A 15,154-nucleotide genomic window follows, 5' to 3' on the forward strand; every position below is an offset into this window, starting at 1 on the left:
CTGGTTTCCCCAGCACAACCAGCAGAGGAAGAATGCCTGCTGGTTTCCCCAGCCCAACCAGCAGAGGAAGGATGCCTGCTGGTTTCCCCAGCACAACCAGCAGAGGAAGAATGCCTGCTGGTTTCCCCAGCACAACCAGCAGAGGAAGAATGCCTGCTGGTTTCCTCAGCACAACCAGCAGAGGAAGAATGCCTGCTGGTTTCCCCTTCAGAAGCAGAGCCGCACCAGTCCGCTGCGAGAGAGGCAGAGCAGCACCAGTCCCCTGAAAAAGGGGGAGACTACACGCTGCTCCCACCTCCATCGGCAGGAGACTACACGCTGCTCCCACCTTCACCGGCAGGAGCAGAGCAGCCGGAGCTGCCTCTGCCACTTCCAGGAGCAGAGGAGCAGGAGCTGCCTCTGCCTCCGCCACCACCACCGCAAGGAGCAGAGGAGCTGGAGCTGCCTCTGCCTCCACCACCGCCAGGAGCAGAGGAGCTGGAGCTGCCTCTGCCTCCACCACCGCCAGGAGCAGAGGAGCTGGAGCTGCCTCTGCCTCCACCACCGCCCGGAGCAGAGGAGCAGGAGCTGCCTCTGCTGCCCGTACCTCCGCAGGGAGTATGGTGGCCGGAGCCCCAGAAAGGGGAGCTGCCGGCCACGAAGAAGGGGGAGGAGGTCTGGAGACCACTTTCCCCAGCAGCAGTTTCGCTGCAGGAGTTCTTGTGGCCGGAGCCCCACAGGAGGGAGCTGCCGGCTACGAAGAAGGGGGAGGTCGGGGGACCACCTGCCCCCGCAGCTTTTTCGCTGCAGGACGGGACCAACAGGCTGTCAGCCGTGCCACTACCGGCAGGGGTGCTGACAGCATGGCCAGCCATGGGCCCACTGAAGCCTCCCTTCCCAGCCCGAGACTTTGTCCTGGACTGCTGGATTTTTAAGGGGGGAGGTGGCCGTTGAGGCCATGTGTGCTGCGCACAAGGGGGGGTATATGTGGCAAAGCGCCCCGCCCCTGTGTGCATTTGTGTTGTATGTTGCGTGTGTAAATGTTGGTGTATAGATTGGTACACGGGATATAAACGGGTCTGTGTTTCACGTGTATTTAAAGTGTAGATTTGTATTTAGGCACGAGGAGAGCACAAATCACTTCACGTGCTGGTTAAATGTAATATGTGAGCACGGGGTTGCACAGAATTAATTCACGTGCTGGGATTCAAGTGAATAATTAATTAGTAATTGAATCCCAGCACAACAGTATATATAGATGCACATTTTCACTCAGTCGGGGGTTGGGTGTTCGGAAGAGGAGAACGGGTGAGAGAGAGAGGAGAAACTAGAACGTAAAATCATTAAACGTAAAGATAAGTGTGTGTACTCACCGTGTTTGTTTGTCTCCGTGCACCGTTTGTGTTTAGTGCGTTTTGTCTGTCTGTTTATTTTGGCGTCAAGTGCCGTGTCCTGTTTTGTATTCCATTGTTCAAACCTTTTATTTTCTGTTCTGTTTATTAAATGCTGAACGCGATCACGCGTTCAGCCTCATCATCACTACCGTCTCTGTCTGTGTATTCCTTTTCTGGTCTGACGCCACCCACTCTGGCCGTCTTTGTGACAGATCCAAAATGGAAAATTACCTATATGGTAACAATATCCTGGGAGACAGTCAGCATGGTTTTAGGAGATCGTGTCTAACTAACCTACTTGATTTTTTTGAGGATGCAACGTTGAAAATGGATAACTGCAAAGCATACAACATGGTTTATTTAGATTTCCAGAAAGCTTTTGACAAAGTCCCACATAAAAGATTAATTCTCAAACTGAACGCAGTAGGGATTCAAGGAAATGCATGCACACATGGATTAGGGAGTGGTTAACATGTAGAAAACAGAAAGTACTGACTAGAGGAGAATCCTCAAAATGGAGCGAGGTAACCAGTGGAGTACCACAGGGATCAGTATTAGGTCCTCTGCTATTCCTAATCTACATTAATGATTTAGATTCTGGTATAGTAAGCAAACTTGTTAAATTTGCAGATGACACAAAAATAGGTGTGGCAAACACTGTTGCAGCAGCAAAGGTCATTCAAAATGATCTAGACAGCATTCAGAACTGGGCAGACACATGACAAATGACATTTAATAGAGAAAAGTGTAAAGTACTGCACACAGGCAATACAAATGTGCATTATAAATATCATGGGAGATACTGCAATTGAAGAAGGAATCTATGAAAAATACCTAGGAGTTTATGCTGACTCAGAAATGTCTTCATCTAGACAATGTGGGGAAGCTATAAAAAAGGCCAACAAGATGCTCAGATATATTGTGAGAAGTGTTGAATTTAAATTAAGGGATGTAATGTTAAAACTTTACAATGCATTAGTAAGACCTCACCTAGAATATTGTGTTTAGTTCTGGTCACCTTGTTACAAAAAGGATATTGCTGCTCTAGAAAGAGTGCAAAGAAGAGCAACCAGAATTATCCTGGGTTTAAAAGGCATGTCGTATGCAGACAGGCTAAGAATCTATTCAAGCATTCAAAATCCTAAAAAGTATAGACAATGTCGACCCAGGGGACTTTTCTGACCTGAAAAAAGAAACAAGTGCCAGGGGTCACAAGATTAGATAAAGGAGCATTCAGAACAGAAAATAGGAGGCACTTTTTTACACAGAGAATTGTGAGGGTCTGGAACCAACTCCCCAGTAATGTTGTTGAAGCTGACATCCTGGGATCCTTCAATAAGTTGTTTGATGAGATTCTGGGATCAATAAGCTACTAACAACCAAACAAGCAAGATGGGCCAAATGGCCTCCTCTCGTTTGTAAACTTTCTATGTTCTTATGTTCTTAAGACTGAATAGATTAAATTATTTTAGCCTGTCTGCACATGACATGCCTTTTAAACCCGGAATAATTCTGGTCACTCTTCTTTGCACTCTTTCTAGAACAGCAATATCCTTTTTGTAGCGAGGTGACCAGAACTGAACACAGTATTCTAGATGAGGTCTTACTAATGCATTGTAAAGTTTTAACATTACTTCCCTTGGTTTAAATTCAACACTTTTCACTATATATCTGAACATCTTGTTGGCCTTTTTTTATAGCTTCCCCACATTGTCTAGATGAAGACATTTCTGAGTCAACATAAATTCCTAGGTCTTTTCATAGATTCCTTCTTCAATTTCAGTATCTCACATATAGTATTTATAATGCATTTTGAGGTTTCTCCTGTAATCAGTACTTTCTGTTTTCTGCATGTTAACCACTCCCTAATCCATGTGCATGCATTTCCTTGAATCCCTACTCCGTTCAGTTTGAGAATTAATCTTTTTTTGCAGGACTTTGTCAAAAACTTTCTGGAAATCTAAATATACCATGTCATATGCTTTGCAATTATCCATTGTCGATGTTGCATCCTCAAACAAATTAAGGTTAGTTAGACACGATCTACCTTTCCTAAAACTATGCTGACTGTCTCCCAGGATATTGTTACCATATAGGTAATTTTCAATTTTGGATCTTATTATAGTTTCCATAAGTTTACATATAATAGAAGTCAGGTCTATTGGTCTGTAGTTACCTGGTTTGGTTTTGTCTCCCTTTTTGTGGATCAGTATTACGTTTGCAATTCTCCAGTCTGTCAGTACAACCCCTGTGTCAAGAGACTGTTGCATGGTCTTGGTTAGCGGTTTGTAAATAACTTCTTTCATTTCTTTGAGTACTATTGGCAGGATCTCATCCGACCCAGGGGATTTGTTTATTTTAAGAGCTCCTAGTCCCTTTAACACTTCTGCCTCTGTTATGCTAAAGTTATTTAAAACTGGATAGGAACAGGTCGACATGTGGGGCATGTTGTCCATGTCCTCCTTTGTAAAAACTTGTGAAAAGTAATAATTTAATATATTTGCTATTTTTTTCTCTTCATCTATGATTTTGCCATTTGTATCTCTTAGACATGTAACCTCCTCTGTGAATGTTCTCTTGCTGTTATAATATTGGAAAAACGTTTTGGAATTGGGTTTAGCCCCATTTCTATCTCTCTCTCGGCCTTCCTTTTTGATTTGCGTTTGCAGTTCCAAGTACTCTTTCTGTGAACTTTGTTTTTGGCCCCTTTTAAACGCCTTGTAAAGTCAGGTAGTTAACCCATGTTAGTGCGAATATACTGTACACTACCAGAGGCACATCTGAGAGGAAGTAGGTGACACCAAAGAACTGTAAAAAGGCCCTATTTGCAAAACTTAAAGGACTGTTTTTTAAAGTTTTATGAACATTCCCTTCTATTTAACAATGCTTTGGAGAATTAGAATCAACTTCCAACCTTCTCTAAAACAGTTAAAGGCTTTTTGTACACTGCAAACAGTCCTAATAAACACAACGTTCCTTAAAACAGTCATTTAAGTTTTGTGAATAGGGCCCAATGCTATGTAAAGGTACAGTAACTAATTAAGCAAGAGGTTACTGTATGAGTACTTGTAATGCTGGTTTTATCATGTGGGCAGTGTGAAAGACAGAGGCCACCACAACTGAATTCACATAATTCCCTGGCTCGATTCTAACCAGTTTCCAGAAGGTGAGTGTTTACTACTGCACTACCCAGGCTCCTCATACTAAAATCACAATAGTGATGTCTTTCAAATCATAGGTACTGTATAATACTTATTCTCTGAGCTCATTTGTGGAAAAAGATACCAGTTTGCTTCCAATGTCATTTTAATGTTTTTTGTTTCCTTTCCCTTATCTTTGTTATGATGTTTGCATCATTCTGTTGCTATAACATTGTGTTTAAAAATGGCTGGATTGGAACTTGGTCCCGCAGTTATATTATGCTACTGGTTGTAAACTGTCTCTCTCTCACCCTCAGAGCTACATCCAGAGTTTCCGGGACAGACAGACGGGGAACCCCCTGAACCTGGGCAGTGTCGCCCACACTATTGTGGACCTGGACTATGAGTGCGGCTCCATGGTGCCTCTGACCGCCGCGGCAGGACCTGCTGTGCGTGTCTAGAGCAAGGCACAAATGACCTCTGCTCTCCAGCAGCATGAGGCCAGATCCAGAGACCTGGCTCCACTAAGGAATGTGAAAAATGGGCTGCGTGATTAGGGTTGGACCCACAAAAATGAGAGAACCTATGACTGGCTTCCAGGCCTTCTGATTCAAGAGCGGTCTGTGGCGGAGCAGCACGGCACTCATGCCCACTCCATTTTCACATCCCCCTCTCCCTCTGTTTTGGAAACCTCTGGTGAAGATGGGTCTCCAGTGAAGCTAAACTCTGCACACCTGTGTAAGCTGGTTCTGCTGTGGAGGTTGCTCATTTGTACCATACAGAATGTCTTCTCGAACCCATAACACCTCATTGACAATGTGTCTCACAGATGCACTTTCAAGAGTGGAGAGATTCTCAAATCTCACATCTACAGCTGGATTCTCCCCACCGTATGAACACAGCAATGCTGTTTATGCTCTGAAACAGCCTCTGCTCTGCTTGTAGTCTTCTCATCTGGCAGTTGGGAGTCTGGGGTCTCTTTTAATCTTAAGCCATCTCTGAGATAGACATCCTGACTTACAGATGCTAGATGGTCCAGAGACCCTTGAGTCTGAGGGACCTGGTATCTCTAGGTATCATTACAGGGAATGATCTATCCACCGTATGCCTGCAGCTGCCATGGTTTAGCATTCTGGCTGCCCCTTACCTAAATCTCATCTACAGTATCATTGAGCGTCTTTATTTAAATTGCTCTCTCCATAATTAGCTTTGCACCATCTTTGAATGAAGCTCTTCAAAGTTATACAGAAGACAAACAAATAGGAAGATAAAATAACAAGGAGGGGTACCGATGCTAAATATTTAGATTTTCACCATTTTGGGCACAAAAAAATATATATATATATGTTTGAGCATTTACCATTATTGTTTATGGCCAAAAAAGTGCTCATTGGTCCTTTGTTGAAGGCATACTTCTGCAGTGAACATCTCGTTTGTGACAGAACCATAAAACACTCAGGTTCTGTGGTATTGCATTTACAAAACAATACAGGAAACTGTTTCTTGTTTTTAACTTAGTATTTATTTTCATTTATATTTATATTAATTTGTCAAATAGATCTGGCTGTAGCAGTTCTCTACCAAGCAGTGATGGCCATAATGGCACCACAATTCCAGTCCACACTTACAATCTGCTCCATTCATTCCCATAAATACACCTATCATAGTTCAACCACAGAATGCTTTTTTAGGGACAGGTTGGAATGAGAACTTTACTGGAACAAGATTTTGGTTCCCAGTTTGACCAGCCCTGTACATTATTATTTAATCAAGCTTTTCTTGGAGGCCAGCTGTATTCCAAGTTGTCATCTAATGGTCTTACTACTTTATTCATAAAACTGTTCTTTTAACTTATATTGGTTTATTAAACAACAGTTTTAAGTTGTGAATAGGGCAGGCCTGCAATAGATTTTTTTTGTTTCTTTTCACCCTTTATAATTCCGATATTAAATCCAGTTGTTTGTTTTTTTCACTCAAACTCAGAGCTGCTCTTCTTTACAAGCCATGTGTTCAGCAGCAGCCTTTCATCACATGAGTGTTTTATTTGAAGACAGTTATTATAGTTAGTTTCTCAGAAGCCATCAATAAAGGGCACATTGTGAAGGGCAGAACAAGGCAAATTGTTTTTCAAAAGAACAACCATTGACTGATGAATGCGTACCAACCGATGCTTACTGATTAGTTGTCTTTGGTGGACTTTCGTAACTAAATTAGTCCAAGATTAGTGCTAATCTGGGTCTGTGAAACCAGACGTACATGTTTATTGGTCACTCCTGTGGGATAATAGTGCTGAATTACTTTCTACACAATGTTGCGAGAAAATGTTACATAATATGAAACATAACAAATGCGGCAGCAAATATCAACATGAGCATCCTAGCGTTGGTCCTTATGGAGGACTCACTGTGCACTGCTACGCTGGGTCCTCTCTTATGACGAAACTGATACTCAGCTGAGTGAACGTCAGGGAGATGATCCAAAATCTTCAACTTCCTCATGAGACAGCTGCTATACATCACTACAGAAGCTGCCCACAGATTCAGAGCTTGAAAACTGATCCCTTCTCCACAATGAAAAATGATCAATGAAAACAGCCTGTATCAAAAATCTCTTTACTTCAGATGCTACAATCAACTGGGCCGGTACTTTCTAGGAAACTTTATATTCAAATGTACTGGCCACATGAGTTTTCTCAGGAAGTCTCTCCAGTTTTGTTAAGAAGCCTTTGAATTTTTTGCTCTTTTTTTTTTTTTTTTTTTAAACAAACAATGCATTTGAGCTGGGGTCATGTTGAAGGGTGCAAGTGGGAGTCGCCCCTCCTGGTCAAATCCTTAACTGGCTAACTGGGAAGACTCCTGCACAATGTGTGGTGAGCACACCTCTGTGCCCTCGAAGAAGCAGCCCTGCAGCCACACTGGCATCACCCAGCTGCCAGTTGCGGGGTGTGCTGCAGTACATGAGAAAGAGGAAGGCCTCCCTTTTTTTTGTGGGGGATTATGTTGAGGACAGTTGGCTGGGCTGAATCCCTGAAATATTTCGAGGAGCCCGTTTTTCCAGATGGGTTTTTGCATGATATTGTGAATTAGGAGTGTCTTTTGTAAAGTGGTGGAGTTTCAGTCATTTGAAAAATGTGTCCTTTTTGTACGGACAGCTACGTTCCACGTAATGTAAATGTTAATTACTGATATTAAGGGCGACATTTCCTGTACATAAAATTGTTAATGACTTATGTACTTTAATTTGTTTTCTCTGAGTAGAGGGTTTTTAATCTTGTTGGCTTTTAGGAAGTTGCACTACTGAGATATGGGTGTATTGAATGAAAAAGGCTCTTGGGATTTTGGCTGCTCCAGGTGGTGTTCCACTCCATTGGGCCCCTGCTGTCTCCGCCTCAGTTTAAATCAGGTTCAATGGCATAGACGGTCTTTATTAATGATCTGAATATCAGCTAACACTACCGTAATCCTGCCTGAAAACAGTGAAATGAGGTCTGTTTCCATGAGGCAGTATGAGTCCTGCCACTCAAACAGAACCCATCAAGGGATCTTTTAAATTGCTAAACTAACCCCTGTTGATAAAATTGGAATTAACTTATAAACTACTCCACAAGTATTATCCCTGTGGAAATATATCAGTTTTAAATCTACTAATTTGAAAAAAGAAAAAAAAACTGTTGTGGTCTGCGTATGCTAAAATCTGAGAATTACTCATCTGGAACAATGTCTGGTCAATCTCATTTTGTTGGATTTTAGTGAATGCCAGAGATCCGGCAAGAAAAATATTCACTCAGGAAAAATATCCCTCAGCACGACTATGTGAAAGTGATTTGATGCTCGGTATCTCAGCACGTAGCGTGACTGGAACCCCAATGCTTGTATCTCCGAGGAGATGGTGCCATTCTGCTGTATGGAAGTCCTGCACAGATTCCTTGAGGTTGAAGCTGTTCTGCTATCGGTGAATCTCACAGTCAGGTTATGGCCCAGGTCTGACTGGGCTTGTAGGGAAGGAGGGTCTCAATGGAGTATCCTAGAGGCTTTCAGATCATCTCAATGTAATCATTCATCATTTTTTGTAGTATCTTAAAGCATGCTTTTGTAGGGAATGTGGTTATGGTGAACAGTCATCATTCTTTAGTTTTTTTTGGGGGGGGAGGGGGGGTGGTGGGGGGTGTCTTGTGTTTATAAAAAACACTGGCGGGACGAGGGGTTACTCAGGACAGCCTGACTGAGATTTCAGTGTCCACAGTTTTCCAGTGCCCTGTAACAAGTGGAACAAATATTACTTATGTGATACGCTGCAATGTATTTTGAACCGATACAGGAAACAGTTTCTTGTTTTTAACCTAGTATTTATTTAAATTTATATTTATATTAATTTGTCAAATAAATCTTTTATTATAAATACATGTAAATGTCATGTGATACTAATGTTATGCTGTCTGAGATTCTAAGGAGGTATAAGTACTGTATAGTGAGCTCAATGTATCATTTCTTAGTTTAAAATGTATGTATTCATTTATTTATTCAAAATGTGGCACTGGTGAAGGTCTTAAAATGATTGCTCATTTGTATAGTCAGTGTGGCATTCAGAAACACCCATCTCTGTTAACGTAGATACTTATTTATTTAAAATCCTTCCTTAAATCTTGCAGTTCCATTAGATACTTAAGTCTCAAGTCTGCAGTTTTGAAAGAAATACATGTTATACCAAAAATGTATTTAATTTTAAAACATGATATCTGGTACTACATGGGTCATTTCACCTCGGGAGTGTCCACTGGGTCAAAGCATGTTACTGACTCAAAGAATGTCAGTCAATTGGAGAAGCAGCTGGTTGGTTAATGACAGGAAAGAAGCCATTGAAGGGGTGGGGTGGGAACCAGGGATTCGAAACGGAACCAGAACGATAAACAAACAAACAAAAAAGAACGAAAACGATATTCAAGATTTTGTTTATCAGTTAATAATGTTTTTTTTTTTGTTTTTGTTCCCTTTCAGCCTGTTCTCTCTGTCTCCATTTCTTTCAAACATACAATAATTTGAAAAAAAAGCTCTTCCCATGGTCTTACACCTCGGTGGTCAACGACAAAGCATTTGTATAACAGCCAGCTAATGAAATTCAACATTATATTTAGCTTGCTTTTTCAGAGCAGCCCGCCAAGTCATGTACACAGAAAACCAGCTGTAAAAGTATGTGTGGCAAGTGAAGTGCTTTGTTAATAATTTGAGGTTTGCTAGTTATATTACTGGATATTAAGAGTTAAGACATTTTACCGTCGACTTGTTTATTATATAACGTTAATTTCTTTCGTTGTATTCTCAATCATTTAACGGTTCATGATTAATTGTTCAGTGTTTCATTTTCATTGTTATATCCAAAAGAAGTATGTAGAAAAGTTGCACGTGTGTACATGTTACATGTGTTGTATGTCTTGCTGTGAAATGTGCATACCGATGACAACAATGTTCCCCTTAGTGCTTAATAATAAAGAGTGTTGATATGTAATTGATTACTTGGAGGTGATTTTTTTCTGCACAACTTTTGTTTAAAACAGAGTAGCTGTGCAATAGGAAATATATAATGCTTTGAAGAGATGTTTGTCACAAAAAAGTTTTTTGGTATTACCTTTCAAATATACGGAAGATGTGTAGAGCCCTGGACACTACAAAGTTGAAAGGTGAAACAGAACAGAGTAAAAAAAAAAGCAGTGGCATATTTGATGGAGCCATGATCTTGATTAGATGCAGAGTTTATTTCAGACAAACATTGCATTAAGTTATTAAGTTCAATGTAAGGACGCTAACCCACTGAGATTGTTGGGAAATGTCACTGTTTTGAATTGTTTAAAAAAAATAATAATAATTTGCAACAGAGAAAAGAAAAAAAGTCAGCGGACTGCTGTCATTTTCTTTTAAGGCTGCAACATAGGCATTGTTGTTTCTATAGACAGGAAGTAACTGCATTTATTGATACAGATGGATAACTTGGCACACCGTTTTCCCTTTGAGTGTTGAGTTATCTGGAGTTTACTGTATTTCATGCTTTTTTGTTTAATTTGAGAAAATGATGACCTAAACACCAATACAATAGTCTACTTAGCTAGAAAAAAAAATTGAACTGGTGTAGTGTTAGAAAGTGGTACGCGTAACAAAATATGACCCGTGTAATGTCAGAAAGTGGTACTTTGTCAGATTTTGGTACAAGTGTAATCAATTGCGATCTGATGGGTGTTTCGCTAATGTGAAAGGGACATTTTTCACTTTCCAATGAGTGTTTTGCAGCTGTGCATAAGTGGTACATGCTTATTTAACCATTTCAGGATTTTTCAGTGGGATGCTCCCCCAGGACCAAGCATTTTTTGGCTGTATTTGAGTCCCATAAAAATGAACTAATTTTTTTCAACAGTAGCATCTTGGAAATGCTGTCCTATTTTTCAGAACACTCTGGGGAACATCATAAAGTACTTAAGAAACCATGCAAACTTTTCGCTTTTTTTTTTCAACGCTATAAAAAATTATGACAAATTTAATGAAAAAGACCAAAAACAGCATAACATACCAGATTTGAATGGGCAGGTCTGTGTTTTCTAAGCTGAAGTTGTTTAGGGATGCGCGAGCAAGCTCAGTGCGCTGAGTACCACTTTTTATTTGCGTACCTGAAAATAATACTGCACCAGTATTTCATTTAGTTCAAACCGGAAAAGAACAAAATCAGCCGTTCTGAACTTTCTGAAAAAAAATCTGGTTTGAATCCCTGGTGGGGACCATTTCACCCTCCAGGTTACCAAGGAAGTGCAACACTAGATGAAAGCATGGCACACAGAGATTTCTTTTTAACCTAATAATAATAATAATAATAATAATAATAATAATAATAATAATAATAATAATAATAAAATACATGTCACTTTCAAAACGACACCTTTGAGACAGTGCAAACCCGGAAAGATTGATGGAATTCTGTTAGATACAATCACTTTAACCTGAGTGGTGCAATCTGTTAAGTAAGAGATGGGAATGTATCTGTGATGCAGTATGTTCTATACAAACAGCCTTAGGGGGCATGAGAGGGGCTTGGTGAGCAGCTTGAATGTTATCTCTTTCACAAGAGTGGAAAATCTTGTTCAAAAATGAAAAAACAACAGCATTGCTTCAAATTGATTAAATGTTTACCAGACATTTTACACAAAACAAGCTATCCCAAGGGAACTGGAAAATCATAAGTACTCTTACAATATTTAGAAATACTAAAAGAAATGTATTGTAGGTAGTACAATAATTCCATGTTCCACACCTGCACATCCATTCATTATATAGGGCTCAAATGCACCTCCGTTCATTAGAGAAGGCTCAAATGCACATCCATTCATTAAATAGGGCTCAAATGCACCTCCGTTCATTAGAGAAGGCTCAAATGCACGTCCATCGATTAGAGAGGGCTCAAATGCACGTCCATCGATTTAGAGAGGGTTCAAATGCACGTCCGTTCATTAGAGAAGGCTCAAATGCACATCCGTTCATCAGAGAGGGCTCAAATGCAGGTCCATTAATTAGAGAGGGTTCAAATGCAGGTCCATTAATTAGAGAGGGCTCAAATGCAGGTCCATTAATTAGAGAGGGTTCAAATGCAGGTCCATTAATTAGAGAGGGCTCAAATGCAGGTCCGTTCATTAGAGAGTGCTCAAATGCACGTCCGTTCATTAGAGAGGGCTCAAATGCACGTCCGTTCATTAGAGAGGGCTCAAATGCACATCCGTTCATTAGAGAAGGCTCAAGTGCACCTCCGTTCATTAGAGAGGGCTCAAATGCACCTCCGTTCATTAGAGAGGGCTCAAATGCACCTCCGTTCATTAGAGAGGGCTCAAATGCACCTCCGTTCATTAGAGAGGGCTCAAATGCACATCCGTTCATTAGAGAGGGCTCAAATGCACGTCCGTTCATTAGAGAGGGCTCAAATGCACGTCCGTTCATTAGAGAAGGCTCAAATGCAACTCCGTTCATTAGAGAGGGCTCAAATGCACGTCCGTTCATTAGAGAGGGCTCAAATGCACATCCGTTCATTAGAGAAGGCTCAAGTGCACCTCCGTTCATTAGAGAGGGCTCAAATGCACCTCCGTTCATTAGAGAGGGCTCAAATGCACCTCCGTTCATTAGAGAGGGCTCAAATGCACCTCCGTTCATTAGAGAGGGCTCAAATGCACATCCGTTCATTAGAGAGGGCTCAAATGCAGGTCCGTTCATTAGAGAGGGCTCAAATGCACGTCCGTTCATTAGAGAGGGCTCAAATGCACGTCCGTTCATTAGAGAGGGCTCAAATGCACATCCGTTCATTAGAGAGGGCTCAAACGTCTATGTTTTAGAAAAAATATATTTGTGTTTAAAACATGCTATTTGTAACTACACTGGTTGTGGGCCTTGCTTTCAGATAGCCTTGCACTTTCATTGTCATTTCAACAGGAAAGTGAAATTGGCCCCACCACTTCAGGGTCAATTTTCTTGTCAGTAACCAATCAGCTGCTTCACCTGATGACTTACTTGCTTTGCAGTCAGTAAGGTGCCTAACCCCAAAGACACTGCTGAACCAAAATGATGCAGGAAGTGCAAGAGTTACAGATTCCTGGAAGGGTATGGAAGCAAACTGAGCACTTTATTACATCTAGTGTAGTACCACATGTAAAGTTTGGAAATACGTGTTTGTGATGTTTCTTTCAAAACTGCCCGTTTGAGATCTCCTAGTCAATGGGGTTGCATGACAGCTACACTTACTGAAAGTGTTTTCCTAGCCACTTGACAAACGTTTCAACTACACTTTACGTTTCTTTTAGTATTTCTAACTTTAGCACTGTTCAGCATTTTATAGTTTTCAGGTATGCCTATGGAGAAAGGGCACTTTTCAAAAGAAAAGGTTCCGAAAATGAAATAGATGAGTTGCCAGTACTTGTCTGAAACCTGAAAAACAATTTTAAAAATTAGACTTCCTGTTGAATTTATTTGTAAAAAAATCAATCCACTGTTGTGCGGCCCTGTCATTTTCGAATGGTCCTTTGATAGGAGTCGAACTTGTGAAGCTTCTTTCTCTAGATCATTCTCTATTAACCTAGAGGGTTAACACACCAGTCCAGCATTTCTTTCGGCTGTGTTTTAAATCAGTTCTTGTTGTGCAATCTGTTTTTGACTGTGCCAAACAAACAAACTAGTGTTTTACTAAATGTTCATTAAAATCATGTATTTGGACTTGTGTTTTTGTTGTTATTGTTTCCTGCTCTTACATGTGGATCTCTGGGGCCGACTGTTTGCCTGTGCTGCTGGCAGGGAGCCTTGCTAAAGGAAGATTCAAGGCACTGATTTTCCCCAATAATGACTGAAACGTGTATATTATTCCAACTGTGTAGTTGGCTGTGTTGGGGAGTGATACATTATATATAACACACTACTGTAATCTGATTACATTTTTCAGTAATTTGAGACTGTAATGGTTCCTTTTTCAGTCAGGTAATTAAGTGTGGTAACATATTACATTCAATGTGAAAAAATAAGGGCTATGGCTGATACATAACATGGAAATTAGAAAGCTTGTGAACAGTGCCAGTCAAACCTAACATGTCACAGGACCACTCTTAATATCCTCTTGTGGAAAAGGGCATCAGAGTAAGAATAAGATGGCTGGATAGTTAGAATATTTCAAGCTGCAGCCTGATCAAATGGACCAAAATATCTCTATAATCCACCAGAAGTAACTATTTGTAACTGTAACTAGTCATATTTTTTCAAAGTAATAAGTTACTTTAGTTACAATGTTCAAGTAACTTGAAACTCCAAGAATAGTGCTTGAATACCAGTTCCTTATTTAGTGATAATACAAGAGTTCATTATTACGACAGGGGAAACTTTCCATGATATTCACGAATATTCTTTTTTATTCTTACAGTGCTAGTTGATGGTTTGTATGTAAATAGTCACCATATTTTGTTTTATAACAGTATATAATGATTTATTGGAGTTGAAGCCTTTAAACTATGCCCCCCCCCCCATTTTGGTGATCAAAATGATAAAATTGTATGATCTAAGCCAGTCTTACAACACATGCAATTAACATGTTTCTACGTTGAAGTATCTGCAAATCACATTATGTGTGCAGGTATTCATTCTCCAAGATGAATTTCATAAGTGGGCGTATTAAGTAAGTAAGCAGCTCAGAGCTACAGAGCAGATTGCATCAGTGATCCGAGTGAGTGGAAAAATTCTCATTTTGAGCAGCTCAGATACTTAACACACCCACTGTTTTGTTGTGACTCTTGCAGGTCTTTGCATCTACCTTTGTATTGCTCTTACTGAGCTCATCTGTAGTTCAATGCCCTTCAGGACTCACCACTTCTCCCACTGACAGTCAGTTTTAGCCGATTATAAATGTACTGAATGTAAAATAACCACATTTTTTATATTTGTAAGGGTTTTTTTTATTTTTAATTTGAGTTCACTTAATTCAAATTACAGTCATTTTTTAGTTAATTAGTTTTTATTGTGCCTCAGTTTGGTTTGCAAGAATTTATTTTTGTTTTTGCAATGGTGAAACACAACATTTCACACTGCTAACACAGAAAATATAAGAATAGTTATGTGGTTTTTGATTTATATTATGTGAGAG

The 15,154-nt window shown here is 40.2% G+C and overlaps 1 protein-coding gene across 5 annotated transcripts in view; it reads left to right on the forward strand.

Annotated features, from left to right (window-relative positions):
- tmem198a (transmembrane protein 198a) overlaps positions 1-10,015 on the forward strand; it is a 168,498-nt gene extending 158,483 nt beyond the window's left edge. For all 5 annotated transcript variants that reach the window (XM_034004392.3, XM_059031993.1, XM_059031990.1 and 2 more), the window contains one exon: positions 4,831-10,015. In XM_034004392.3, the coding sequence (XP_033860283.1) occupies positions 4,831-4,974 (144 nt within the window). In that variant the 3' untranslated portion in view covers positions 4,975-10,015. The remainder of the gene's footprint in view (positions 1-4,830) is intronic.
- The last annotated feature ends 5,139 nt before the right edge of the window (positions 10,016-15,154 follow it).

The sequence above is a fragment of the Acipenser ruthenus genome, chromosome 10 (genome assembly GCF_902713425.1).
Source record: "Acipenser ruthenus chromosome 10, fAciRut3.2 maternal haplotype, whole genome shotgun sequence".
NCBI lineage: Eukaryota > Metazoa > Chordata > Actinopteri > Acipenseriformes > Acipenseridae > Acipenser > Acipenser ruthenus.